The sequence below is a fragment of the Xylocopa sonorina genome, chromosome 5 (genome assembly GCF_050948175.1).
Source record: "Xylocopa sonorina isolate GNS202 chromosome 5, iyXylSono1_principal, whole genome shotgun sequence".
Lineage (NCBI taxonomy): Eukaryota > Metazoa > Arthropoda > Insecta > Hymenoptera > Apidae > Xylocopa > Xylocopa sonorina.
Window position 1 is genome coordinate 8094680 of NC_135197.1, and position 26500 is coordinate 8121179.

At 35.4% G+C, this 26500-nt stretch overlaps 3 protein-coding genes across 9 annotated transcripts; 2 read left to right on the top strand and 1 right to left on the bottom strand.

Annotated features, from left to right (window-relative positions):
• The first annotated feature begins 1261 nt into the window (after window positions 1–1261).
• LOC143424139 (TBC1 domain family member 25) lies at window positions 1262–8831 on the top strand. 2 transcript variants are annotated; one of them, XM_076896041.1, is made up of 9 exons: window positions 1262–1467; window positions 3763–3872; window positions 5013–5108; window positions 5184–5385; window positions 5650–6307; window positions 6529–6916; window positions 6999–7310; window positions 7434–7850; window positions 7991–8831. In XM_076896041.1, the coding sequence occupies exons 1-9, from the start codon at window positions 1426–1428 to the stop codon at window positions 8409–8411; spliced, it is 2646 nt and encodes an 881-aa protein (XP_076752156.1). In that variant the 5' UTR covers window positions 1262–1425; the 3' UTR covers window positions 8412–8831. The 2 variants fall into 2 exon arrangements, with proteins under 2 accessions (XP_076752156.1, XP_076752157.1); XM_076896042.1 differs by having other exon boundaries at window positions 5184–5346.
• Window positions 8739–11095, bottom strand: LOC143424140 (growth hormone-inducible transmembrane protein). The gene is made up of 4 exons (XM_076896043.1): window positions 10845–11095; window positions 10401–10512; window positions 9700–10317; window positions 8739–9618 (listed from the first exon to the last, which is right to left on the bottom strand). The coding sequence occupies exons 1-4, from the start codon at window positions 11047–11049 to the stop codon at window positions 9537–9539; spliced, it is 1017 nt and encodes a 338-aa protein (XP_076752158.1). The 5' UTR covers window positions 11050–11095; the 3' UTR covers window positions 8739–9536.
• Window positions 11096–12255: 1160 nt separating this feature from the next.
• On the top strand, window positions 12256–24949 carry LOC143424012 (hrp65 protein). 6 transcript variants are annotated; one of them, XM_076895800.1, is made up of 9 exons: window positions 12257–12617; window positions 13446–13664; window positions 13850–14151; window positions 14410–14705; window positions 14808–14998; window positions 15222–15342; window positions 15567–15586; window positions 24394–24448; window positions 24859–24949. In XM_076895800.1, the coding sequence occupies exons 1-8, from the start codon at window positions 12414–12416 to the stop codon at window positions 24415–24417; spliced, it is 1377 nt and encodes a 458-aa protein (XP_076751915.1). In that variant the 5' UTR covers window positions 12257–12413; the 3' UTR covers window positions 24418–24448; window positions 24859–24949. The 6 variants fall into 6 exon arrangements, with proteins under 6 accessions (XP_076751913.1, XP_076751915.1, XP_076751914.1 ...); XM_076895802.1 differs by having other exon boundaries at window positions 12258–12617; window positions 15246–15342; XM_076895798.1 differs by lacking the exons at window positions 24394–24448; window positions 24859–24949 and adding an exon at window positions 18845–20188 and having other exon boundaries at window positions 12256–12617.
• Window positions 24950–26500: the final 1551 nt, after the last annotated feature.

Consider the following 26500-nt stretch of genomic DNA (forward strand, 5'->3'; position numbering starts at 1 on the left):
TTGCTTTCCTCTATTTTCTGCTTCCCTCAGCTCTCGTTCCGCAACGAGGTGAAACGTATATTCCACCATGGAAGTAGTAAGGAAATATTCCACCCTGCGGAAGATTAGAGATGTAGTAAGATCGTGGTGAATTCAATTCCACGAGGGTTTACCGCCAAGTGAAATCAGTGTCGGTAAACCGAGGGAAGGTTCTCTAATTAAATAAATTTCTATGTTTTACGTCTCTAAACGAGAAGTAAAACTTGTTCGACAACGATTCCTTTCATTCTACAGCAAATTGCAGCTTATTTGCACCATATTTAATTAATTTATTTATATACAATTAATTTTTTACTACTAGCGCCATCTCTGTGAAAAGTGCTCAAACTGGTCGCGCAGCGTTATCGACAGCGAAGTAAACTACTGAAGTACAAGTGGCGCCATCTCTACGGAGAACGCTGAAACTTCTCGACGATATAGTTCACTGTTTTCCCGCCAGATGGCGCCACGTGTGCTTCTGTAGTTTACTTCGCTGTCGATAACGCTGAGCGAGTAGTTTGCGAACTTCTCGCAGAGATGGCGCCACGCGTACTTCAGTAGTCTACTTCACAGTCGATAACGCTGCGCGACCAGTCTGAGCGCTCTTTTCAAAGATGGCGGCACGTAAGTAGAAATACTTGAACTCGATACCTGGTGAATCGAAGTTTCGAGATAAATCGATACACGCAGCGAGCAAAGTTAAACCTGACGTCTAACGCGGTCGACTTCAGCCCGCTTGCTTTTACCATTCTCACTCTTTCTCTGTTTCATCAGACGAGCGTGACGGCGATTTTCCTTCGACGCCTTTGGCCCCGTCTTCGTTCCCTGTCGCATCTCGAAACGGACTCCCCCTGCGCCCTGCCCAGCGTCTGCGTGGTTTCTCACAGGAAGAATAAAAAAAGGGACGCACGGTATTCGCCAGGATAGGACAGCAACCGGAGTAGCACGGCGTGTCAACGATGACACGGTGATGGTAGCGGATCCTCCCGTTCCAAGTTCGAAGAACGCGCGAAACGCTCCTCGAGGCTAACGGTATCTCTGCAAGTGTTATCGTCAACAGCAGTCCCGATTTACCTCCCACGATAACCGCGGACACGTTGTGCGTCAGCTGGTGCGCGCTCGAGAACTTCGATCCTCCTGAGGGAAACCGCGCCACAGTGTCCTGTCGAGACGAATAATGCTCCTCTCGCGGAGAGGTGAAAGCTTCGAAACGGATTGCTGCGCGCTGGACGAGGCGAATTAACCTAGCTGGAGAGTGTTCGCGCTACGAGGAGATGTCGAGTTCCGTTCTGTGCCACGGGAACGTCCTTGCTGGAGGAGCGGGTTTCGATGGATCCGAAGCCATCCTGAATTATTGAACGTCCTTTCCCTTTGTTTCATCGGACAGCCTGTGCGCTAACGTCAGACATGTTCGGCTGCCCTAGAGAGGCCGTGCGCGTTAAAGTCAAGGTACGGCTAAGCATTTCGGCACCCAATGCCCTTCGTGCACCTCGTTTTAACATCCCTCGCCACTGGTGATCAGTGTATATATACGTTCGTATCTCATGTAAGATTTCAGCGAGAGTTCATGCGCGCAAGTAACGCTTCGTTATTGCGCACGAGAAAATGTATGAACGACTGTTATCGGTGCCACAGATGATTACGCTCTGCTGTTGTCACCCACATTACGGACAGCCGGGTTTTTCACAGAGAAACTTGTCGGTAAAATGTCCTATTTTATTTACAAATGACTCACTCTGATCGTGGATGTTCTTTGTTTTGATATGTACGTGTGAATAATTTGATGTAACTTTTGCAGTACGCTTTTAGAAGCTTAATAAGGAGAATTAAAGACGCGATTCGTTGATTGGAAGCGCGCTCCACGATCGAGGCGTGCAGACTTCGGACAGTAAAATGAATTTCACTTTCACGATACTTAGACGGTCGCCAAACCGTTGCCAAGTGTTAGAAAGTCTTATCGGTGCATCTTCTTCATTTTTTTATTTTTCTTTCGACGTGGCTTTGGCGTCAGGAGAGCGAACGTTGCCGCGATAACGTGTTTCGTCTCATGTTTAAGGTGCAACCAGCGTTCTGTAAAAATAATTGGAACACGTCGCGCTGTTTCAGCCGGCGCTTCGCGAAATATTCCTGCGGCATTGCGGGTTGAAACGTCCAATTGGAGACGGTCGTCACGCGTTTCCCGTGCGGACGTTTTCAAACCGTCTCGACCATGCTAGCTAAGAACAGATGCCGCAGACTGGCCGTCTTCGTCGAGCTCTGTCTCGTGTTTAAGCAGCTGGCAAGAATTAACATTTATCAGCGTTGGCCTCGACGTTCGAATTTCATCCGACTGTACGTCGGGTCTGCGTAACTTTCCTTTCGTTCTGCTCCCGTTTCAAATTGTCGCGTACGCGTATATTAACAGTCGACCCTCTGGAAACGTAAACAGAACTTGTTCGCATTTTTTTATGGAACACCAAGGCGAAATACAACTCTTGCCGCCCATCAAGACAACTCGACACGCGTTTGTAATATACCGGCTTAATCGTTTCGCCTCTTTAAATGTTTGTATTCCACGTTAAATTGAGGATGTTAACGATTCCGTTACGGTCTATTCAGGAGCAGAAATTCCGCTTTGTATGCGCGATGGTATAACGTCTCGCGAGACGCGTTAAGTTTTCATGAATTCATCAAGGACTCGAAGGATGATATAACTGGACCGATGCTATTAATCAGAACCGAAACGAATATAATTAGAAGAACGTTTACATAACTGATGGAGCTGTTTAACTGCCAACTTAAACCTAATTCTAATAGCGTTAGGTGAAACAGTTCTTTTAAATATCTGTGTTACTTAAGTCGTCTTAACTCGACTGGAATTAATCAATTTTTAGTTTACTTTTACTTTCGATTTTGTTGTTTAGATTTCCTGTTCAAGCATTGAAACGTATAACTTTGAATACGACTCGACTCTTCGTTGTCTACCAAAATGAACGTCAAGTTTCGCGAGGTCTAATATGCATCGATTTAGTTTGTCTAAATATATACAACACCCATGCGCGATGAGAATCTAAAGTTAGTGCAGAAAATCTCAGATAGCACGAAAGGGGAGAGTATTAAAAAAAGTTTTCGACTTCGTACGGTTATTGGTGAACGGGTTCAAGGCCAGAGCCACGTATATGCCACGAGAACGACATTGAAACAGTTTCCTCTTCTCGTAAAACTAAACTTCATGCCCCGAGTTGGATTCGCGTCAATTAAAAGTGGAACACGATCTATCGATTGCTTCGTTTTAATTTTGCCAGTAAAAAAAAATGGTAATTAAGTAACGCGAAAGTACGCGTAACGATCTTTTTCTCCCCGCTGCAATTCTAGAATCGAGATACTCCGGGTAAAAAAATTAATAGCATCTGACAGTAATTAATAACGTACACCTTTTTGCTGATTTGGCCTTTTTCTAGTTTCATAATAAACTAATCCGGCGGTAACGTAAGCAAAATCACGCTTATTTGGATTAAACACGTATCCTGCCTATTTGTTCGATTGGAATCAGATCGGATCCTGTTTTATCGGTTACATAACCGGGATTAGCTCGCTACACAAATCCTATCCGACCTAGAGGTTCAAGCCTCGAGGGATCTACAAGTTTTACCCAGCTCGTATTACGAAATACGGAGGGAAAGCTGGGCAACTGAAAATCACAACGAGAAAAATCGACCGTAAGAAAGAGAAATGATTAAACAAATTCGACAAATTTCTGTTTAGAAATGCGAGACACGGCATCAACCGGAGTATCGAAAGTTCAGCGTGGACCCGCAGATAACATCCATCGAAGTGCTTCAGAGCATACTCATCAAAGCGTTCGACATCAAAGGGTGAGATACGGTTATTGTTTGAATAATGAGTGGTCGTACGAGTGTATTACGTCGAGTATACGGCAAACAAAGGAGAGAACCTTCGACTAACGGACAACCGACGATTACCGTTTATCTGTGTAATTGTGCGCGCCTTTCGTTAGATTAGAAACGCGAAAAATTTCCGATGAGTCTATCGCCCTCTGCCAACGTTCAGAATAATACGGAAGCAAAATATTTGCTTTGTATTTGATTGCCAGAGAAAATATTGTCACGAGTTAAATGGAAACTTTATACGTAAGAGGAATATCAATTATTTTGTACAACGAAATTTGTATTCAATTTAAATATTTTTCAGTTTCTTCGTACTCGCGACTCGTTAAATGCGTCATTTGATGCATCCAGCACTGATCTGAGAATCAATAATGAGTTAAACGCTGAGGAAATGTTGCAATCAAGTTCGTTCGGTTTGGGATTATGCAAATTGAACTTGATGGTTATTACCATGAGAAAGGGATCGGTGATTAATTTATCAAAGCCGCGGTATCGTGATAAGTAGGATACGGATCGAGGGATACACTTTCACGTGATGTTAATTGAATTTTCTGTTCACTTTCAAAAGGAGAAACAGCGTTTTTAGTTATTACGGGCATAAAGTAATTAGAAAGAACGGTAGCTCGTGGTGAAATAAATTGCAACAAATTCTGAGTCAGCTTTCAGTTATGATGGCCTTGAAATAAATATTTTTGTTTCATCGCTGCGTCTGCTATTGGTACAACCAGTTAATTATACATATAGTTATGCAATTATCTATCTTCCATGAATGATTTATCGGTTGCGATACAAAACGTCCGTCTGCGGTAGTTCGAAATTAGAAAACCAATTGTCTAAGTGAAACCTCTGTTGCTCAAAGGTATATGAAAGAATTGTATGTTACGTAAATTATAAAATACTGCAGACTATTGGAAATATAACTTAAAGAACGTTAAGTATGACGCGCTTTAAAAATTAGGGAATTTCTCCTGTGCAATATAAATTTCCTACAGCTACGTAACGCGTTACAACTCAATGTTACAGATCATTCGTACTGGAAAAAATTGCTGAATATTACACGTAATTAATTAACGTTAAAGATACATAACTCTCCCAATCTTTTTCCAGAGAATTCACGGTTTCTTATCGAGCAATCGACGACTATGGGTCCGAAACGTATTTATTCCTGCTTTCCGATTGGGATTTGGATGCAGCGTTTATTAGGTAACGCGAACTTCAATGTAGATTAGATAGATGATAAACGATAAAATTGCTTATCGATAATACATTCTTGCGTAGCGCCTCTGAACCGTATCTATACCTACAAGTAAATCTGAAGCCGTTCGGCGAGACAGGCGACTGTGAGTGTTACTGGGATCAGAATGCGCAGGAAGTATCGACGCGGCAAGAAACCGGGTTTCCATACAAGACGCCCAAGTTACCTGGTCTCATAATGAATAAGGCGAGTGCTGTTACTTTCTTCGCTCACCCACGATTCACAGTAGGTTATTGCACAGTAGCTTATCGTTCTCTTGAGTTAGCTTTTAACGGAGTATATGCTTGATACTATGAGTGTAATATCCAAAGAGATTCATCGAAGTATAGAATATTCTCGCTGTTTATAAAGATTCACGTTTTAATTACATATGTATTTTTGGGCATTTGTTATCATAGTTAAGTTTCATCGTTTACAAAAATGACGTACATCGCAATTTTTTGAAACCTTAGATGGTGGCAAGTTGTAAATCGAGGCATTTATTTGCAGATGGAGAGAACGTTGAACATGGTCCAACGTGCTCTGGGTAACTTGGGCGAGGAATCGTCGCAGCAACAAAACTCTCAACCGCCACGGCTACCATTGACGGACGCAGAGTTTCGACGGTTCTTAGACCCCATTGGGCAAGTGATACACCCGAAGGAGTTAAGAGCCGTTATATACTTTGGCGGGATTGAGCCTAGCCTGCGGAAAGTCGTGTGGAAGCACATTCTGAACGTGTACCCCGAGGGCATGTCTGGTCGTGAGAGAATGGATTACATGAAGAAAAAGTCGCAAGAGTATCAAAATCTTCGGGAGAGATGGAAATCTCTGGTGCAAAAGGGGCAGAACGTTGGGGATTTGGTATACGTGACGAGTATGGTACGAAAAGACGTTCTAAGAACGGACAGACACCACAAGTTTTACGGTGGTTCTGACGACAACCAGAACACGGCCAGTTTGTTTAATATTTTGACCACGTATGCTTTGAATCATCCGAGCGTCAGCTATTGCCAAGGTATGAGCGATCTGGCTTCACCACTGTTAGTGACAATGAGAGACGAGGCACAAGCGTACATATGCTTGTGCGCTCTAATGAGAAGGTTAAAAGATAATTTTATGCTTGATGGAATTGCGATGACCACGAAATTTGCCCACTTAGCCGAAGGTACGTCAAATTTGATTAAATAATTATCGTTTTGTAGTATGAAAAATGATCAAATGTCAGGTATGAGACAGATATGAAATAATACTAATTAAATTAGCAGTTAGAGCATGAATTATTAATCTTGAGTTCACGGCTTTTCAGTCGTTGAAACCTATCTCTGCTTTAAGAAGTAAACGCTTCGGGGAATAATAATTACTTTGAAACATCTATCATTTTTAAAGGTCTGCAGCATTATGATCCCGATTTCTATGCTTATCTAAAATCTCATCAAGCGGATGATTTGTTGTTTTGTTATCGATGGCTGTTGTTGGAAATGAAGCGTGAATTCGCATTGGATGACGCTTTAAGAATGCTTGAGGTTCTGTGGGCCGCTCTACCAGCGTCACCGCCGAACGGTGAACTTAGTTTAGCCGAAGTACCGTTTCCTCCACCGTCACCCCCGCCAAGTCCAAACGTAAAACATATTCGTGAGAACGCATACACGAAAGTATGCGCGATCAGACGGCAAAGTTCTTCCGCGAGTATCGCGACCGCTGGAAAAAGAAAAACTCTGAACATGGAAGATCCACTGTTGCAAAGTTCTACAGAGACTAACGGCGATTCAAAAAGGTACTTCTATGCAAATCGATGCAAAGCAAAAAAAGTAACTGAACTTAGAACGATAATATAAAGTAAAAATCGCTATCTGCAGATCGAGTTCTCCTTACGAGACGTTTTCTGAGCCAGAGAATGACTTGACGACAGCGAAGAATCGAAGGAATACAGAATCCACGGAAAAGTGCCTAAGTACAGATTCGCTATCTGGTAAATCCAAGCGCGTGAATTTGCTGGAATTGAAAGAAAGACTATCGTTACCTAATAAAGATCAATGCAAGAGTAACAATGACCAGAACGATGGCGAAAAAAAGTGTGCTCGAGTAGTGAAAAATCTGAACGAATTCTTGAACTTCACCAGCCTTAATCGTAGCAAAGTAACACCAAGCGATGCTGAACCAGAGTTGAGGTGAAACAATATACTTCCAAATATATTGATCATACAATATTTTTACGTATATCTTATTTCTTTTTTCTTTCGGTAGCAAGTAATAAAAATGGTTTTATAAACGATTGTATTATCATCTTTTAGACGAGTTTCGAGCGAAAGCGGAGTGATTAGAGTGTTAAGAGATGAACCGAGTTCTCCGGACGATCCAACAGATTTCTTTCCAATGACTACTTCAATGACCAGAGAATTAAGACTGGAACTAGAATCATTAGACCGACAAGTCTTCGGACCATCGCCGCCAAGTGATCAACAATGTGATTGTGTCCTTTCTAAGAGGGAAAGCGAACTAGCCGATAGTGAAACTGATACGGAATTAGCAAGGTGTAGCCCAGCTGCGGATGTGTTCGTGTGGGAGAACCCTCTGCACACATTACAGCAAAAGAATCATCCAGCCACCCCAGATGAACAAGCAGAACTCGAATACGATGGTGAAATAATGGAAGACCAGAACGGTGTTAAATCTGTCACTCCAATTAGATTGCTGAAACGTACTACTAGGTATGTATAAACAAACTTCTTGTATAAAAATCTTTCTAAAACTTATCTAACACTTTTTGAAATTAAGAAGAAAATTGTATAAATCATATTTTGAAGTACGATGACACATATTTAGAGGTATATATGATGCAATCATACAGGTCCGAGTCCGCTTCGGATAGCGAAGAAGCGGAGAGCTGGCATCAGAATATGACGGTACAAGAAAGTCCTACCAAACAGACAGTACATGAACATTGCGAAGAAGCTACGGAACTTACTAATCTCATACCAGCGGGTACTTGCGAAGACCAGTTAGGGGAGAGTTCTTTACCACCGCCTCACGAATTTGGCGGTGGAAATCCGTTTCTTATGTTCCTGTGTATTACATTGTTACTGCAACACAGAGATTTTGTCATGCGTAATCAAATGGATTACAATGAGATGGCGATGCATTTCGATAAAATGGTCCGCCGACACAACGTCATCCGAGTTCTTAATCAAGCGAGGCAATTATTCGCTGGTTATCTTAGAAGGCATTCTACATCGTCATTAGCAACGAAATCAGACTCCGTAAACGTTTAATCTCGTAACGCTTGAATGTTGTACTTATCGATACCACATAACATGGAATACGAAAATATGGACAATTTTCAAATATATTGTACCGTTTAAGACAAATCACGAGAGAAACAAATTTAAAGATATGTTTTTTAAATCGGAAAGACGAATCAAAACGCTTCTGTACATGAAACAAAATATCAGGAGAAAATACGTATCAGTGATAAACTAGGCAATAAGAAATTCGAATAACCTCTTCAAGGTGCTCCTTTAATCTTCCTGTATTCTCGTAAACTTTTTCGTAATTATTTGAACTTCACTATTGTTTAATGAAGAGAAATTACGAAACGATACTTTTTATATTATTTATTTGCATTTATCTACATTTTACTGCCCATTAATGAGTTTCTTGTTAATAAAAGTTTATTTTCTTAGAATGAATAATTTTAGCTTGAAAGGAATGAACCTTCCCGACGATCATTTATAAGCAAGTACGATTACGCGTATAAATCAATGTAATAACCTCAAACAATTCTTATACTTCGCTTTACTTGTTTTTTTTTAAGCATTAGCGAGTACGATCTTTGATACTTAACGTGTAACATTTGTTGCATACTTAACAGAAAAGTCGAAAACGTATTTGTAAATGACATGGCATTTAATCTGTTCCTTCACATGCAACACCATTCCTCTGCACTATGCACAATATCAATTGCACTGCGCGTATCAACGAACCCTTTCACCAACTTCGACTTAAAATTAAGAGAGAGTGATTAGCTTAAATTTATAAAAAAAAATACTTAAATAATTTACTTAATAACCGTATCTTAGTTTGTTCTCAAACTACATGCTTGAGAAACGACAATAAACTGCATTTAATTTTATCGCTAATAATTTGAAGTTTCAATTTCGTTACTCCTGACGCATTGAAAAAGTCTTATTTAGGCTTTTTATATTTTATTTTAAATAAGTTAATAATTTACATTGTAGCTCCTAATAATACGACATAAAGCATATTATGTAAGGTTGATTTATTACAAATTAATTTCGAGTTCAATTCTAAATCATCGCGTATCTTAACCACAGTATAAAGTTAAGATCCTATAATTTTTTGTGTTGGTCTACCGAAACAGGTGGATATCCCCATACTTACTTTTTCCTATTTGAGCCTGCTACCAATTGGAGAATTCTAACAAAGATATTTATCGCATCCAAGTAAATAGAAATCGCGCTGAAATAAAAAGTGTGATAATACATGTAGATATGCAAATGCATTTCTCACCTATCTCAGATTTTTGCTAAAATTACTTACTTATTGATAGGATCGTATGGTTTTGCAAGTTGACCATAAATTGGATACGTTTCTGCTTGCTTGATAATTCTCTGAGTATCGTATAACAGTAACATGGAAAACAGTATTAAACCACCATATAAAGTCATTGAATACAAGCCTGATCCTAGAGCCGTAGTAGGTGGCAAAAACATTGATCCAACACTACTTGCGAACACAACTCCTAAACCAATTGCTAAGGGGCCTCCCATGTTTAGAAACTTTTCACTTGGTGCACAAATGGCAACAGCTGATAAACCACCGACTACACCAGCAGTGTACCATGCAGCTCTAAGTACCAAAGGTCCTCCAAGTAAAGATAGAGGCGCGAGAATTGCACCAACTGTACCAGTATGAATTAACCATGTTATTTGTTTCATGCCAAAGCCTTCTTTGTATGGAATACTATGTAACAACATTCCAGTGCCCCAAACAGATGCAATAGTAACCAACATGGCAACCCATCCTTGACGCATTACCATGTTCATAACAGTTGGTGAGCGCAAACATAGCATAGCAGCTGTAGCAGTGCTTGCTACTGATGCACCAACATACATATATGTGCTTTTAATCCTATCTTTTACATGTTGTGGCCATAATCTACAAAAGACATATACGTATATATTTATATCCATTACTTTGTTTATATAATTTCTGTTACGGTATAAGTTAAAAGAAAGTACTTCGCATATTCTATGGTTCCTAGAGATGGTGACAGACCCAAACCGTAATAACATAAAGAACCTAATCCTATTACAGCACTACCAGCAAGAGCTCCCCTACCAATATTAATTGCTAGAAATACAAAAATAATGTTGTTAGTAATATACTTCACATTTCAGTGAACAATACCATTCGATTTGTTTAAATACACATACATAAATTTACTTCAGGACTATGTCAACTGACTTTCTTTAATTTTTAGCAAAAAATACTAAATTTTAGAAAAATGATAATTTAAAAGATGAATTCAGAAAATAACCCTCTGTAATAATGGAGAAACAATTTGTAACAACGTATTTAAGATAACCTTTACCCCGTGTCTTTTGTCATGATTGCATCATATTGCATGCATCTTTCATATTACAACTTTCCATTTAAATCATGTTTGTCAATCGAATGTTCACCTGTATTTCCAGCAGGAGCCACCGCCTGCTCCGTAATAGTTTTTGATCGGACACGGGCCGACCTTGCATACGCACTTCGTGCATCGTTAGCGAATAATCTCGAAGATTGAATCCTCGGGATAAACGGCTTTGAATTAACTGGAGCCTTTAGAAGACTGACAAGACTTGGTGAAGCACCACTTTGACAGACTCTGGCGAGCAACATCTTGCCATATAATTATCTGCAGAATAAGACGTCGTTTAGTATGAAAAAATAAAGACAGTATTGATACGTTAACGGAAGTTACACAATTTGGGATATTAAGTCTTCAGAATCCGAATTACGCTTACAAGACTAGAAAAACTTACTGGAAATTCGAAATTATTACTTCTTCGCGAAAAATTTTTTGCGATTACTCGCAATCGAATTACAGTGCATTTGTTCTCGACGAATCGATACTGCGAACTGCAATGTTTCAAGTAGCAATTTCGCTTTACATATGCGTCTTAAAATGAACATAATAAAGATAGCATAACAGAATGTCCGCGATTGCAGCGCCATCTCTGGCACACTTTAATACTAAAATTACTAGATTTTTAGTTTAATACAATTTAGAGTTATTCCAAGTTAGTTTTTTTCCCTACATTGATAACCAAGATCGAAAATTAAAAATATAAGGTCTTATTCTTAATACTTATTTTGCTGTATCGTACCTAAAATTAGTGGAACTACTGCTCCAAGAGAAAAACAACCTTCCCCTAGCACGTCGGAATCGGTACTGCGGAAGCGTCAGTTCTCCCTCCCGCTCAAAGTCTTGCGCGCAGCTTTCTATGTGCGCATGCGCACACAGCCAACAAACTACGTTTGAAACCATAAAGCGCACGCTTCTATACAAAAACTATTATATCTTTTTCATAAACTGGGGAATGGATATTGAAGTTAAGCTCAAAGATTTTATATTGTACAAGTACAACGAAAGAATTAAATAAAAAAGGACTCATCGTATTAAGTATAATCGATAATATCAAATGAAAATAGGGGGTGCTGCAATTCCACAGTGCCAGCACGCGAGCAGCCACTGGTAGGAGGTAAAGAGTTCCAAGAGAAAATACGAACGCTTTCAAATATTTAGTTCAAGTATTTAACATAACAACGTAGAATATAATTATTCTAAACATATGTTCTTCTACGAAATAATAACCAATGTAATAAGTTAATTTTAGTCTAATCTTTTAGAACCCATGTTCATCAAACACATAGTGCGTAATGTCATTTCCGGTAAATCGTATTTGTCGTCTGCGGCAACGTGAATTAACCAATCAAGTTAGCTTTATTTCGTCTAACGAACCAACCGTGTCCTTAGGAAGATGTGACCGTAACGTACCGGAAATGATGGCGGAGAGTGGGGGCAGTTCCTCTAGTAGGTCTACAACTTCGCAACTTCCTTCTCTTCGTTGTCAGACTCCATAGTGAACGGTTCGTTTTGCAGAATAGTCGAGAGTGAGTTAGTCGAGCTCGTTGTTCGCGAAGAACTTTGCCTCTTGGTAGTCACCATTTGAGGCGAGTGTAGACTTAAATTTGAGCGAACAATGGCAGGCCCCGAGTCACCAAGCGTAAAACAAGAGCCGCAGAACGAATCTGCGGAAAATAGCAATGATCATCCTCGGGAGCGTAATCCATACGGCGGCGGTGGAGGCGGTAATCGCGGACCGCGTGGTCGAAGAGGAGGAACACGTTTTTCTGGCGGACGTGGCGGCGGAATGGGTGGAGGGAACAGGAATAACGATGTGCCGGTAAGAATTTTAAATACATATTTCTTCCCACGCTGTACAGGTCCTAAGGCTTGGCGTTGTTTGTTCCGCCATATTTGCTAATCTACATGCTGATGCGCAATATTTTAGTCGGCTGAAAAATTCTTCATAATTCCTCGAATGTTTCTACAATTTTTCAAGTATTATTTATGGTATATAATGCAATATTGAAGTAAAACGGAGATGCTTCTGCGACTAAGCGCGAACTTGTACTTATCCGCATTTTGAAACTTGGATAAACGTTTTAAATATACTTTCTTGACCCTACCGCAGAAATAAGTAACTTGGGCGAAGTTTGCAAGTCTTTTCCATCGATTCAGATTTAATAGCCGATATTTACTTATGTTTCGTTAGTTCTAATAGTTTTTATCTGTTTCTCTGAAATTTATAGCATTGGAAGAGAAATACGGTAGTAGAATAAAAATGAACCTTTTTATACCAACAGATATGTGTATTAGATTTTATTAACTACATTTCACTATGTAGTTACTTATCGAGTTAAAGGGAATCAGTTTTTTCAAAATCACACGGCAAAGGAGACTAAAATGCGTAAATATTATTCTTTTAGTCTAATTTTTACGTACTCACGGGTAGTAAAGTGTATCGATTTTTCCTTTGGTAATAGCAAAATGGCGTATACTAAAATAAGATGGCGGATAAGTATCCGTAAATTACGGAACACGTGGTTTTATGTGTTACAATCAATCATGCACACATTTGAGTTTTATATATTAGTATATCTATATATAAAACATAACAATATTTGATTATATTTACTTAAATTAATATTGCTTTTTTTTTTTTAATTAGGATCGCTTAATGGAACGGATTTCGGCTATTAGTGGGCCCACACATGACCTACCACCTCAGGAAACTACGGAAAAGAAATTTAGCGGTCGTAATCGTTTGTACATTGGCAACCTAACAAACGATGTTACAGAAGAGGAGATCCAACAGATGTTTCAACAGTATGGTGAAATATCTGAACTTTTTGTAAATAAAGAGAAAAATTTCGCATTTCTCAGAATGGTAAGTTTTATAAATATTGATTTTATATGTTTTCATTTTTGTACATGAAAAATGATTCAAAAAATTACCGTTTGACAAAAAGTGATAAGAATATTTGGCTGCATATTGGATATGATAGTTCATTCTATGTATATGTTTATCTGAACACAATCTTGAAATGTGATGTAATCAGTTCTATTTTGTAGGATTACAGGGTAAATGCTGAGAAAGCTAAGCACGAACTAGATGGCACAATGCGTAAAGGACGTGCGCTTAAAGTGCGTTTTGCCCCACATCCTTCCACAATTAAAGTTAAAAATTTAACACCTTGGATTTCAAATGAATTGCTTGAAAAAGCATTTAGTGTCTTTGGTGAGATCGAACGCGCGATAGTTATAGTAGACGACAGAGGGAAATCTACTGGAGAGGGAATAGTAGAATTTTGCAGAAAACCATCAGCCCAGCATGCTCTACGCAAATGTACAGAAGGATGCTACTTTTTAACTGCGTAAGTTCTTAAGAAATATAAAAAAATTATATACCCCAACGCCACGCTTGTTTGATGTATTTAGCTTGTCAACAAGTGCCTAAATAATAAATATATTGGGGAAAATAAAATTAATTCCCAGAGGAAGCATGATACATTACTTGTATTGTGTGCCAAACAGAGGAATACAAAACTTTTTTCAATTTGATTTTGTATAGATATATTCTTTCCCAATGAAAAAATTACTGCAAATATTTATATGAAATACTCTTACTATAGCTCCCTGCGTCCAGTGGTTGTTGAGCCATTCGAACAAATGGATGATGTCGACGGTTATCCAGATAAAAATTTACCGCGGAAAAATCCGGAATTCCTCAAAGCTCGTGATATTGGACCAAGGTTCGCGCAAGTAGGAAGCTTCGAACACGAGTATGGAACAAGATGGAAACAACTTCATGAATTATACAAACAGAAAGAAGAAGCGCTGAAACGGGAAATGGCAATGGAAGAAGAAAAGTTAGAAGCTCAAATGGAATTTGCGCGTTACGAACATGAAACGGAATTATTAAGAGAACGTAAGCAAAAAAAACTATAAAATATACTAAATATAAAACTTCGAATACGCGCAGCTCATATAATTGATCATTCTTTTAAATTAATTATACATTTAATTATAGAATTACTCATGCGTGAAGCCGATCGTGAGAGACAGAAGAGAGAATGGGAAATGAAAGAACGGCAAGCAGAAGAACAGAGGACCCGTGAAGAAGAGTTACGAAGAAGACAACAAGAGGAAATGGCAATTAGAATAAGAAGACAAGAAGAAGAGTTACATAGGCGCCAACAGGAAAATAATTTGTTTATGCAGGTAACTTAATCAAATAATTTCAGTAAAAAAAAAAAGTATTTCTAAGTATTCAAGAAGTTGTACTACTTTGATCACTATTATTGAAATGTAGATGGAAAATCTATATTTGATAAAAAATAATTTTTTCTTTTTTTACTATTGCTATAGAAAAATGAAATAGAGATAAACTGAAAATGCATTACTAATTTTTATCATTTCATTTATGTTCTTTACTAATGCTTAGGGTTATGTTCCATTTATATTTAAGGAACAAGCAATGAGAGGAGGTGGCGGTGGTGGAATGGGAGGAAAAAATTACGATTCTGTTAGTAATAGTGACCGTGATGGATATGGTCAACCTGATGGTAAGTTATAAGCAGTATAATGTCTTATACATAAAAAATGAATATTATATTTTACTAATCTTTTGCATAAGATGTTACTTCTTAGGAATTTCGATATATGTGCTTATACATATAAACTATTTGATAGACTATAGGGCATCATAAATTTTATTTATTTTTCATATAAAATAGTAATTGGAGATTACTAAGAAAATGTTCTAATTGCAAATTACTCTTTTTTACAGGTGGAAGCAGCATGCCAGTGGTAATGTATCCCTTTAAATTGTTATTTTATATACTTTTTCTTGATAAGACAATTATTTGTTCGTTCTTAAAGTATTTGATTTCAATTTTTCATTTGACGCTACAACGAAACAAATTATTACATCTATGCGCGGGAATTCTTTCTTACAAAAGTTGAACTGTGTTCTTGCATGACGAAAAAGAACCAGTATTAGTGACAAATTCTGCGGAAACAAGAATACTCGGGCGGGGGGACGTTTTTATGAGTATTCCCAAGGAGCATGCTTTCCAAAATAGCAGAGTTCTAATGTCTGCAACAATGCCAACTCTATTAATTTGATATCATATATATGTACATATTAACTTCGTATGCATAACTTAATTGGCTATAACATGTGGAGGAGTCAATGAGCATTAAAATGTTCTACTATATAGGGAACTGTTTCTCAGTGTCACAAGTGCTGAATTTTGAATCTATTTCATTGTCTGTATGTGAAAATAGGCTACATAATTGATATACCAATAAGAAAAGTATTTCAGTTTTATCGTAACTTTACATTTATCTTAAAGTTTATTCATATTGAATAAAACATGCGGGGCCGTCTCCTATTTTTACCTGTTAGTTGCTATATCATTGGGATGTCGTATCTATACTCCTCATATTCAGTATTTCGGCTTCTGACAAAAAGAAACTTTTGAAACTTGAAAATGTTGTCAGTAATTAAAAGTTTCTGCTGTTTGCTTCGAGGAAGTTTTAGGAAATTTTTATCGACATTATAAAACTTGTACTGAATAGTACAAAATACAAATTGTAAGCAAATTGCAAGGCAGGATAGGGTTTCTTTGAAGAATTCATCTCCCTGTATCTTCTGTTTTAAATGTACCAAAATTTCGGTACATTTATGATTTGAACAGAAATTATTTGCTCTATCTGTTCGGTTCAATTAGAGGTGGGAAAATATCATTGGTTGCAATAATCGAAATAGTTCAAATTGTAATTTGTTTAATCCAACATCTTGTAAGTTTAATTGTTTAACGCGTGAATCTGCTATTGTAGCTAATATTATTTTTTTCCTGAAGTCTGTTGTCCGTCCAAAAATAATTCGTGCCATTTACAATACAAAAATGCTAAGAAGATAAGTGTTAACAATGAATACAATATATTGAAGCATGACGTATTCACAATTACAATACAAAACTATCTACAATAATCGATATATTATCGATATTTCTCCACCACTGCTATACGCAATCTAATTTTTGAATATTATATAATGCGTGATTTACAAACGCTATTTTCCTAATTGTTTAAGGGATTTATTATTTTGTTGACAATGTCAACAATATAATTTCACAAGTATCGAACGGGGTACATTTTCCAAATTCTTGAAACATTACAAATAAAATACGAAGGATTTATGTATTCAATTTGAATATAACCTTCATAAACTACATAAAATTAAGAATTTAAAGTACTCTTATGAGTATACTCGTTAGGTATCCACCCAGAAAATTAATACCAAAACTAAATTAATACTTCTATAGCCACATTGGTTTCTCCATATGCTTGCAGGCAGGAGGCTCTGTCTTCTCTTTTCTCTAGTTACATTAAGAATTAAGTGTATTACATACTGTGGAACTAATATATATATATATTTCTTTTTTTATACAAAATTTAGAGATTAGAACGCCAAAGAAAGAACTTTTAAAAATTTCTCATAATCATAAATTTGTTTCATTATGTGTAGTTCCATGGTAATAATTTGGATATTTATTAACCAACAAATGCCCAACTACATTAAATTTTAATCAAATATGATTCAGCTGTATTCAAAAACCATCCCTTTAATTTAAATATATTAATAATATAAGTCTAATAATTTATTAGAATATAAAACACAGTTTGTATGTAGTTTCTGAATACAGCAAAATATCAATAATAATTTAAAACAAATAACTTAAGTTTTAAATGAAGCTTATTTGTGATACAATGTATTCCAGGGGAGGATTATAAGTTTCTAGTATTACAATTATTTTCGTATGTACACGTACTATTCTACGATGCATATTTTTGAATACTTATCACCAATGCATAATTCTGTGGTGTAGATATTGTATAAAGTTCGCTTAGAGGCCTTGATCACGTCTCTTCGCTGCTTGTACTAATATTTAAACTTCAGAATTATATGAAATTCAAGCTTCTGATTTTTGCAACGTTACCACTAAAAAATGCTACTGATATAACTAATTTGGCTCGATGCAGCGTTTCTTAATCGTCTGCAATAAAGTCTCACTTCAGAGATATTGTGAACACGTGTCAGGCTACTTAGGTTGTGAGGATGTCGTAGATAGTTCGCAAGCTCTCTAATTGCTTCTATATACGCTTACTATTTTATAAGAGTTTCTCGTGCACATTTAACATTGACAACACTATGATATCAAATATGGTATCCGCTATATAAACTAGAATTGAAAATATTTTCAGAGAACTCTTGGGGTGCCGGATGACGATTCTAAACACGATTTAGTTAATTCATTTTAATAGGAATTGACTGATATATTTACACTCCTTAATTCTGGAGAGTAGTACCAGATCTACAGCATAATAACTCTAATTGAACCTTGAACTATATGCAATCTTATGAAAGTGAAACTGACTGACATCAATATTGGTCATGAAAAATCTGTTACATGGGAAGAAATACATGTAGATGTAACTGTAGGTTCCTCTGATGTGTTTCACCAGATATATACTGACCTCGACGATGTGGAAACAATAATACCATCGTTGAACCGTATGTTGGGCATTTGCTTGGTTTAATAAGGCTAACCGTTGTCGAGAAAATGGCATTATTATATATTTCGAAGCCAGTGTATATATCATTTGTTTTAGCGCGTGTATTATCCATACACGTAACTCCATTCTACTAATGTTGTACGTGCAAACAACATCTAACATTGTGTTTTCCCCTTTCTTTTCTATGTGATTTGACGAAAATTGACGATGACCTGTGCTGCTGTCAAACATGGATGGTCGCCCTGAACCGTGAAATGTATTTATGGTACATCCAATATCTACCGCAAAACATCGTTCTGTTCACCGTGTAAACGGGAATCGTTGGGCATTCACTTCAATATTACCGACACATAACTCTCGACTGTTTCGACTTAAAAATATCGTTTTTTATTTTTTATTTTTTTATTTTTTTATTTGTTTTAATTTTGGTTCATTCTCTACGCGCTGTGACCGAATTTCGACGTTATTCGGAATAATCATTAGGATCCAAAATCTTTTATGGATGCTTATAACAGTATGGATCGCGGTAGCCGAGGGGGTTACAATGATGATCGTGGTCAAATAATGGATTTGATGGATATGAGGGTCGACATGGGTAACATGGGTGGCGGTCGTGGAGGTGGTGGCGGTCGAGGAGGTAGTGGTGGTAGTGGTCGTTGGCAAGGTGGAGGTGATCGAAATCGTCAAGACGATTACCCTAACAAAAGAAGACGCTATTAAAGTTATCGCAGTATTAAAATGAATTTTTTTTTTTTTTTTTTTAAATTAATCGAGAAGAAATAATATTTTGTCCAATAGTTCGTATTGTATTCTTCAGTCATTTGTTTCCAAACAACTTTTGCTATCGATCATCTTTCACGTTTTATATATATATCGTAGGGAAAAGAACATCAGCGAGAGTGAGTAGGCAAATATGAAAAAAAGGGGATACATGGAGATTGTGAGAGAGAGAAAGAGTGATTTTATATCTTTCATATTGGATCTGACTTCATAACATCGCGAATCATTTTTGCTGATAAGAGACTGCTGCGTTTTATACAGTTTTTAAGTTATCAGAACATAAACGCGCGACCCTATTAAATGTGCAAAAGATATCTTTAAAAACATTAATAGTACTAGTAAATTTGATACATTGACAAATTCTGTAGATTTTGAGACATATATAATGAATATAGAAATCGAGAGTACCACTTAAAACATTTATTACTAACATTAATCATATCATTTTTCGATTCTTATGTGTGAAAGAAAAGGACACACGCCCTTTTTATTCGCGGAAGTTCTTCTCTAAAAAAGTGAAAAGCATAAAAATATCCTTGAGTTCACAGTGTTATTTCATAGACTTTATTACGATAACGTATCGTCACGTAGAGGGGCAAAGTATATTCATTGTCAATTAGATTAAATAAAACAATCACATGGAAGTGGTTTTCTCCATGGAAAAAATGTAAATATAAACAGTAACGTAGAATATTAATTTTTGTTACTACTGTACTGTCACTATTATAATTATTATTCATAGTTTGTGATTTCGTTCGATTCGATAGTTTTTAAAGCGAAAGTAGTATGCTCTGATCGTATCTTTAGATTTGTATTTTACGATATTACAGAAGATTATTAAATTAGTCTATAAGTAAGAGAGTGCGTTTAAAGTTGCCAGGAACTAATATCACTCATTTGGTAATTTATCTGTCTGATGAGAAGTGAAATTGCTCAGACGCGTATATAACATGTATCAAAGACAGTTTTACTTAGTGCATTATCGATATTCGTACGTACGTGTCTTTAAGTTAATGATATGGCGATGAAAGCATCATCACGGGAGGGGAAAGAGAAAGTACATACAATTTCGGCATTAAGTTGAAGCTTTATAAAAGTAATTATGTTAGAATAAGACATATATCAACAGAGTAATCTGAAATTGTGCTACTTGAACTTTGTGAAGGAATTTAATTGACAAAAGATAATTTTATGAATAAAGGTCTATATATATAAATATATATCCACACGTAGGAACTATTTATTTAATTATCAATATCTTTAACTGTGGAATCTTAACAAGTATTTTATGTTTGAAGAATGATGCGAAAATGTATTACATACTCGCTACCTTCCAAGATTATATCCGATGGTCACTGACTACAAACCTGAATTTTAAGCTATATATCACAGGAACGTATTTCCTATTAATTCCTAATTACCTTTACATAGGAAACCAAGTTACGCACTACATAAAAGATATGTTTTTGCAGTTCTTAACTCCGGACAAAATAATTCCAATAATTTTCTTTTCACTTGAAAAGAACTACATAGGTGAAAAGTTACTCTGAAAGAACTGCATTTAAATTCATGTAACATACATATTGGAAATAGTATTTGGACGTTAAACATTTTTGCAACTCATCTGATCAGTCCAATTAAATTTGTATAACATGTGCGATATCTGAATTTTCTAAAAGGAAACTAACAACACAGATACTCAAATATGTTACATGAAACAATTATGAATATGTGCTTCCTTCATAAAGGAACCATCTGCTCCGTTTCTTACTATAACTTTATTCCAGAAAATTTCCAACATAATGTTATAAAAATATTTTACGTTTTTTTCTATTAACATTGTATATTTATTTGTGAATGTAAAACGGATTCTAGCAGCATATTCATAAAATTCCATTTAGATTGGTCATACTTCAAATTTTTTCCATCGCGTTTTGCTCACTTCACTAATTTTCTAGTCTTAATTTTTTCCACGTCGTGAAGATTAAATATGAAATTTCGTGAAAAGTTTCCCATTTATCTTGAGTCTGTTTTTTTTACAATTTTGTCCTTATAGTATAAATACTTAAATTATTATTTTATAACTAACATATAATATGTTACAGACTACATTTATCTATACATTTTGTGTCGGGCCCACACTGCTATACACAAACAGTTTGTAACTAATTTACTGGCAATGTGGACACTTACGAACAAGGTGCAATGGACAGTATTCATTCTGGGTCAAACGATTTGTTCACAAAATCAAACCGTATCTGGACGCGTTCAACTTTGCCTTTAAGCTTCTTATTGCAATCAATCTATTGTAACAGTTACAACACTGTCATCTCCCCTCCTTTTTCAATGTATTTTCTCTTACTTTCGTTAATTTTTTGTTTCTATTACTTTTAATTTTTGCTCTGAACTTCATGCGAGCCTTATCGCCATAAAAACATGGTACTTTTTTCTGTGGAACTGACAATTCCTTACTGGGGAATAACGATAATATTCCCTCGTTTAATTTTCTTCCAAAACTTAAATTCTTGGAAATTCTTCCATCGGAAATTCTTTCTTGATACTCAAGAATATTTTACTATCTATTACAGCTAGTAAAACTTTATAATTAAAGAACTTGCTTTCAGAATGTACAGGGGCCTATAGAACTACATCTTTGCCATTCCCAAACATAGTGGAAAATTCCATAATTTGTCATCTAAACTAGACACATCTTCCCACTCTTCTGGTGTTGTAGAGATATAAAAAATATATATTACTGAACATGAAAAAATGGAGAACAAAGAAGACACAGAAGGTGATTTTTTAATAGATGCAAAGAACATTATGAAGAATGTACTGATCAAGAATCATTCTCTCAATCTAAAGGTATTGGGAACAAAGAATGTGATGTACAAACGATGGAGATATATCAAGTTGTGAAAGTTGATAGACATGAATATATATAAATGAAGATAAATGTTCTGCGTTTGAAGAATATATGGCACGAAAATGACGAAATCTAATACTCAAATTGGCATTGGCAATATTTTATTCCGATTGGATTTAAATCGTTCTGTCTTCTGACTACGTCCTCACTAGTCCAACTATATACTGAGTAGTTTCTCACAGTCTTCATATGATATTCTGGTAAAGTTTTTGAGTCCACCTTCTTCTGTAATTAATTATTCACCAAACTTGTTCCATACATACTACAATTGATTTTCGTTTTGAAAATTCTCTGTCTATGCCGGACGCCTCCCTTTTCTACTAATACTTCCTTTATTATTAAATGTGCAGCTGATACGAGCAACAAATCTTCTCCAGACATTTTGGCAAAGTGATGTATATACGAGCAAGATCAACAGCGAATACCGAACGAACAAACTTCTAATTGTGATCTATTCTCGAGCTGTTTGCTAGTTCACTGTGGACACAATGCAGTTTCTATTCATGAACAATTCTGTTCAGTGTGGACCCGACATTAGGTACCTTTAAAAAGAGGTATTGTATTTGCTGAATGAAGCTTGATCTTGCTGATAGAATTGGAAATACTGTATTCATTCAACAAACACATATTCTGCATACTACCTACGTTTCAAAATGTGTGCATCATATAAAAACATACATGAAATTCGTATGTTCGAAGGGGTCTTTAATGAATGAACCTGAGTCTTAATTATTTCAAATGCATTTCTAAACTGACAATGCAAAAAATAATATTGTTCGATTATAATTCGTTTTGGTAATTTCTACGGACAACTCACTGTGGATATGTACGATACATATGTATTTATTGCAATCAAACTATTTATCTTTGTCGAAGAACACAACTAGGAGTGTATGCGATTGTTCACAATCGCGAAATAATGCGCAATATAAACTGACCGTTATTAATCAAGAATCTCTTAACGGAGGAGAGACTACGATCACAAGATAGGCTAACTTAATGAAACTACTAGTCAATGAATCTACTGGTATGAGGTGAGTAGATTTTGTAAAACTGTTATTATGCGTAATTCTATTTTAATCTGCGGGTGGGACATTTATGCGAGCATCTGGTAAAGATTATAAAAGGCAAGAATTAAATGTTCATTAATTTCTATCTACATGTATCATTAATTGTAAGTGAAATGCATAGAACATAATTCTGCATCTAAGTACATTCACCCTGCTTCTTCTCACCTTACTTTATCTAACATTTAATATACGTAAAATGTTTCAAGTGATTTTATGTTCGTGAATCCATTTAATGTTTCAATTTATAATCTTTACCAATGAAATTCAATTTGTATAACATTGTGAGTTTTCAAAACATCAGCGAACAGATAAGACGTTTTACGATCTAAAATTATTCATATTTTTAACTGGATTTAATACGTATATATGCTATCGACTTGACGCTGAACCTGAATATATAATTCTGTGTTACGTAATTATGGAAACTTTATCGTTTTATTGCACGATTCTACAAACAGCTGATATTTGTATATAAATTTACCAGCCTAGACCGTGTTTTTACCTACGACAACCACAATCTATTTTTATACCAACTTTAGCAATGGTTGTCTAGGTTTATTATTGAAATCTAGGCTGATGTGACTATAACTGTTAATTGAATGGTAAAACTTCAAGATATCGGCTATTCTACTTGGTCTTTGGGTGGTAAATACATATGGGTCACCATTCAGCAATGCTATACGTAGCAATTTATACAAACTACTGTAAGAAACGCTTTAGAAAAACTTGTATGTTCTAATTGATGTATAGCGTCTGCAATTTGGCAGATTGGAAATATTTCCATGTATAACAATCATGCAAGAACTTAAATCTTTATTATTTGGAAATGAACATGTTCTCAGTGTATAAGACAGCATATGCAATGTATGTGTTTTTCTGGTACTGTATCTGTAGTACATTTTCACCAAAATATCTAAGAAACTGATCGACGACGAGACTTTTTCTTTGTATTATACAGTTATTAAACGTGTATTATTACGTAACATATAAATCTACATAGAATTTTAATTATTAGATTAGTAGAGAATTTCTTTCACGCGGGGTTATTCATCTTTATAGCTAATATTAAAGCATTCTTAAAGTTTATTTTCTGAAACATTCTCAATAAAAATAATATTTCATTAACTTTATCCAACAGGTTAATAATCATTAATAACTTGTGTACAAAATAGTAATTTGACAATTCTGGTACTAAATGCTTCATGAAAATACAATGTCTTCATGTAAAATATTCATATTATTTTTTATGCTTACAGATGCTCATAACAGTAGCTGGTTGAAGAAGTGAATGAAGTATCGAGAGATAACAAGGTAAATTTTACAAAAGTTATTCCAACCGATATTCCATGTTATACACCGTTAAAGCTAGATGAAAAAGCCTTTGATATTATAGAAATATTGCTTGAACAATTTTCTTCTTGTATTCTTATATTCATACACTGAGGATTTCAGAGAATGAACCAATCTGTACTTAAGTCTTATTTCTTTACTTGTACATATAAAAATATAAATTCGTATAAATACTTGAAGTTTAGCCCTTGCTGAGAAGTAGTTAGTATGGAGTTTTAGAATATTTTTATATAGTGTTGTGATGACCCTTACTCATTCTGAATTCTCTGATCAATATTTGTAGTCCCAACGTACTGATTACATAAAATTAAGAATAATTACGAAGATACTAACTCATCGATCTTTTCTTATAACAAAATTTATATTTACAGATCTTCAAGCGTATGTGTTTCATCATCCTGCACATATTCAGGATATAGAAGAAAAATACATGTACAAAGGAACTTCCAGATGTTTAGGTTTGTTCCATTATTTTTTCTTTTTACATTTTTTTAGAGAACCTGTAAAATCATTATGAAAAATGCTTTCCATGATGCTAACTAATCAATGAGATATATCGATGAGTTGACTCAACGTGTTCTGAATTTATTGCTTTAAAACATTAATTGGTCTATCGTTTATGCATAAATTGAACAAAATATTTGTTTTATTTGTAGATGGAAGATCCGCAGGCATTGTAAGAATCAAGGAGTAAAATACTGCTCACTATACCGTGACTGTTTTTACGATGTGAAGTATAAATAGATGTCTAATTTCAGCTTACAACTAAAGATTTTAAATCGAACTTAATACCTTACCAAATTTAAAATTATCTGAGATATTACATTCATTATTTCGATTGTAAATGCTTTTTACATTCTTTAGCAGAAACTTAGATATCTAATTATGCATATCACTCGAGCATCATAAGCACTTGGACTTGGATTTTTAACATCTAAGGTAATATATACTTCAAAAGTACTTAGTACTATACTAGAATTATAAATATATAAGTTATGTAAATGATGATTTTCTTTCGGGGCTGAATTCGTTGACGAAAACTTCAGAAACCCTAACGTGTACCATTTATCACTGAGATATACACACATTTACAAACTTTACCACCACAAGGTTTTCTATTCTTAACAAGATTTTTTTTCTTCCAGAATGCGAAGAGGAGTTTTTCCATGGTATATCTGAAAGGTAATTTCGTCTTACGAATATAAAGTATTACAATCTTGTTATATACAACGTGAATGGCAAAAAATAAATGCTTAATTTTTGTAAAAAATTATGATGACATTTTGGCTAGAGTCCTGAGTAAAAGATGACAACTGCTGTTCACATGTCCCACTGATGTTTAAAAAATACGAATAGTACATTCAGTACAAAAATTTATACAAACTCAATTTTTTAAAGAGGGTTATTTTTTTGTTACAGTGCATTGATGCCAAGTCAGATTTCATGTTACACGTACTTCAATATATTCATAGCAAAATATTTTATAATGCAAAATTTATTGTATTGTTTATTTTCATAATAAAATATTTAAAAAATGTATATAGTAATATTGAATATTTGTATATAGTAAAATTATTCAACTTGTTATTGCAAGGTATTACAAATTTTCTGAATTTGATTCTAGACAAAATGAATATTCCTAACACAAATGTAGTTGATAAAAAAAATGAATAAAAAGCAAAAAAATGCGAACATTAAGCGTATTGTATTATTTACTTTTCTGTGTGTGTGAGTGAAATATAAGATTCTCTTGTACGTATGCAAATAATACTGAGATAATTTCCAAACTTTATCTTTCCTTCTGCGCACAGTTAAAATAAAGCTAAGAGAAATATATTAACGATAATTTAGGAAAAATTAATTTTGCACTTATAAACCTACTAAACTGATATCTCCCTTGCATAAGTTCGTGAATAATTAATATTGTCTTTTACAAATAGAACATTGTTTATTTAGATATTCAGTATCAATCTTTCTTTCTGTAAAAATGGCTACGATTAAAGCTTTTCGCTC

What these genes read in the sequence shown, in the direction of transcription:
- LOC143424139 (XM_076896041.1), top strand. Translation starts at nt 1,426, where the DNA reads ATGTTCGGCTGCCCTAGAGAGGCCGTGCGCGTTAAAGTCAAG. An exon ending in TTGGATGCAGCGTTTATTAG is followed by an intron (nt 5,109 to 5,183) that starts GTAACGCGAACT and finishes ATTCTTGCGTAG; the next exon opens with CGCCTCTGAACCGTATCTAT. An exon ending in ATTTGCCCACTTAGCCGAAG is followed by an intron (nt 6,308 to 6,528) that starts GTACGTCAAATT and finishes TCATTTTTAAAG; the next exon opens with GTCTGCAGCATTATGATCCC.
- LOC143424012 (XM_076895798.1), top strand. Translation starts at nt 12,414, where the DNA reads ATGGCAGGCCCCGAGTCACCAAGCGTAAAACAAGAGCCGCAGAACGAA. An exon ending in AACGGAATTATTAAGAGAAC is followed by an intron (nt 14,706 to 14,807) that starts GTAAGCAAAAAA and finishes ATTTAATTATAG; the next exon opens with AATTACTCATGCGTGAAGCC. An exon ending in GTGGAAGCAGCATGCCAGTG is followed by an intron (nt 15,587 to 18,844) that starts GTAATGTATCCC and finishes AATAATCATTAG; the next exon opens with GATCCAAAATCTTTTATGGA.
- LOC143424140 (XM_076896043.1), bottom strand. Translation starts at nt 11,049, where the DNA reads ATGTTGCTCGCCAGAGTCTGTCAAAGTGGTGCTTCACCAAGTCTTGTC. An exon ending in GGAACCATAGAATATGCGAA is followed by an intron (nt 10,318 to 10,400) that starts GTACTTTCTTTT and finishes TGTCTTTTGTAG; the next exon opens with ATTATGGCCACAACATGTAA. An exon ending in CCATACGATCCTATCAATAA is followed by an intron (nt 9,619 to 9,699) that starts GTAAGTAATTTT and finishes TTTTTATTTCAG; the next exon opens with CGCGATTTCTATTTACTTGG.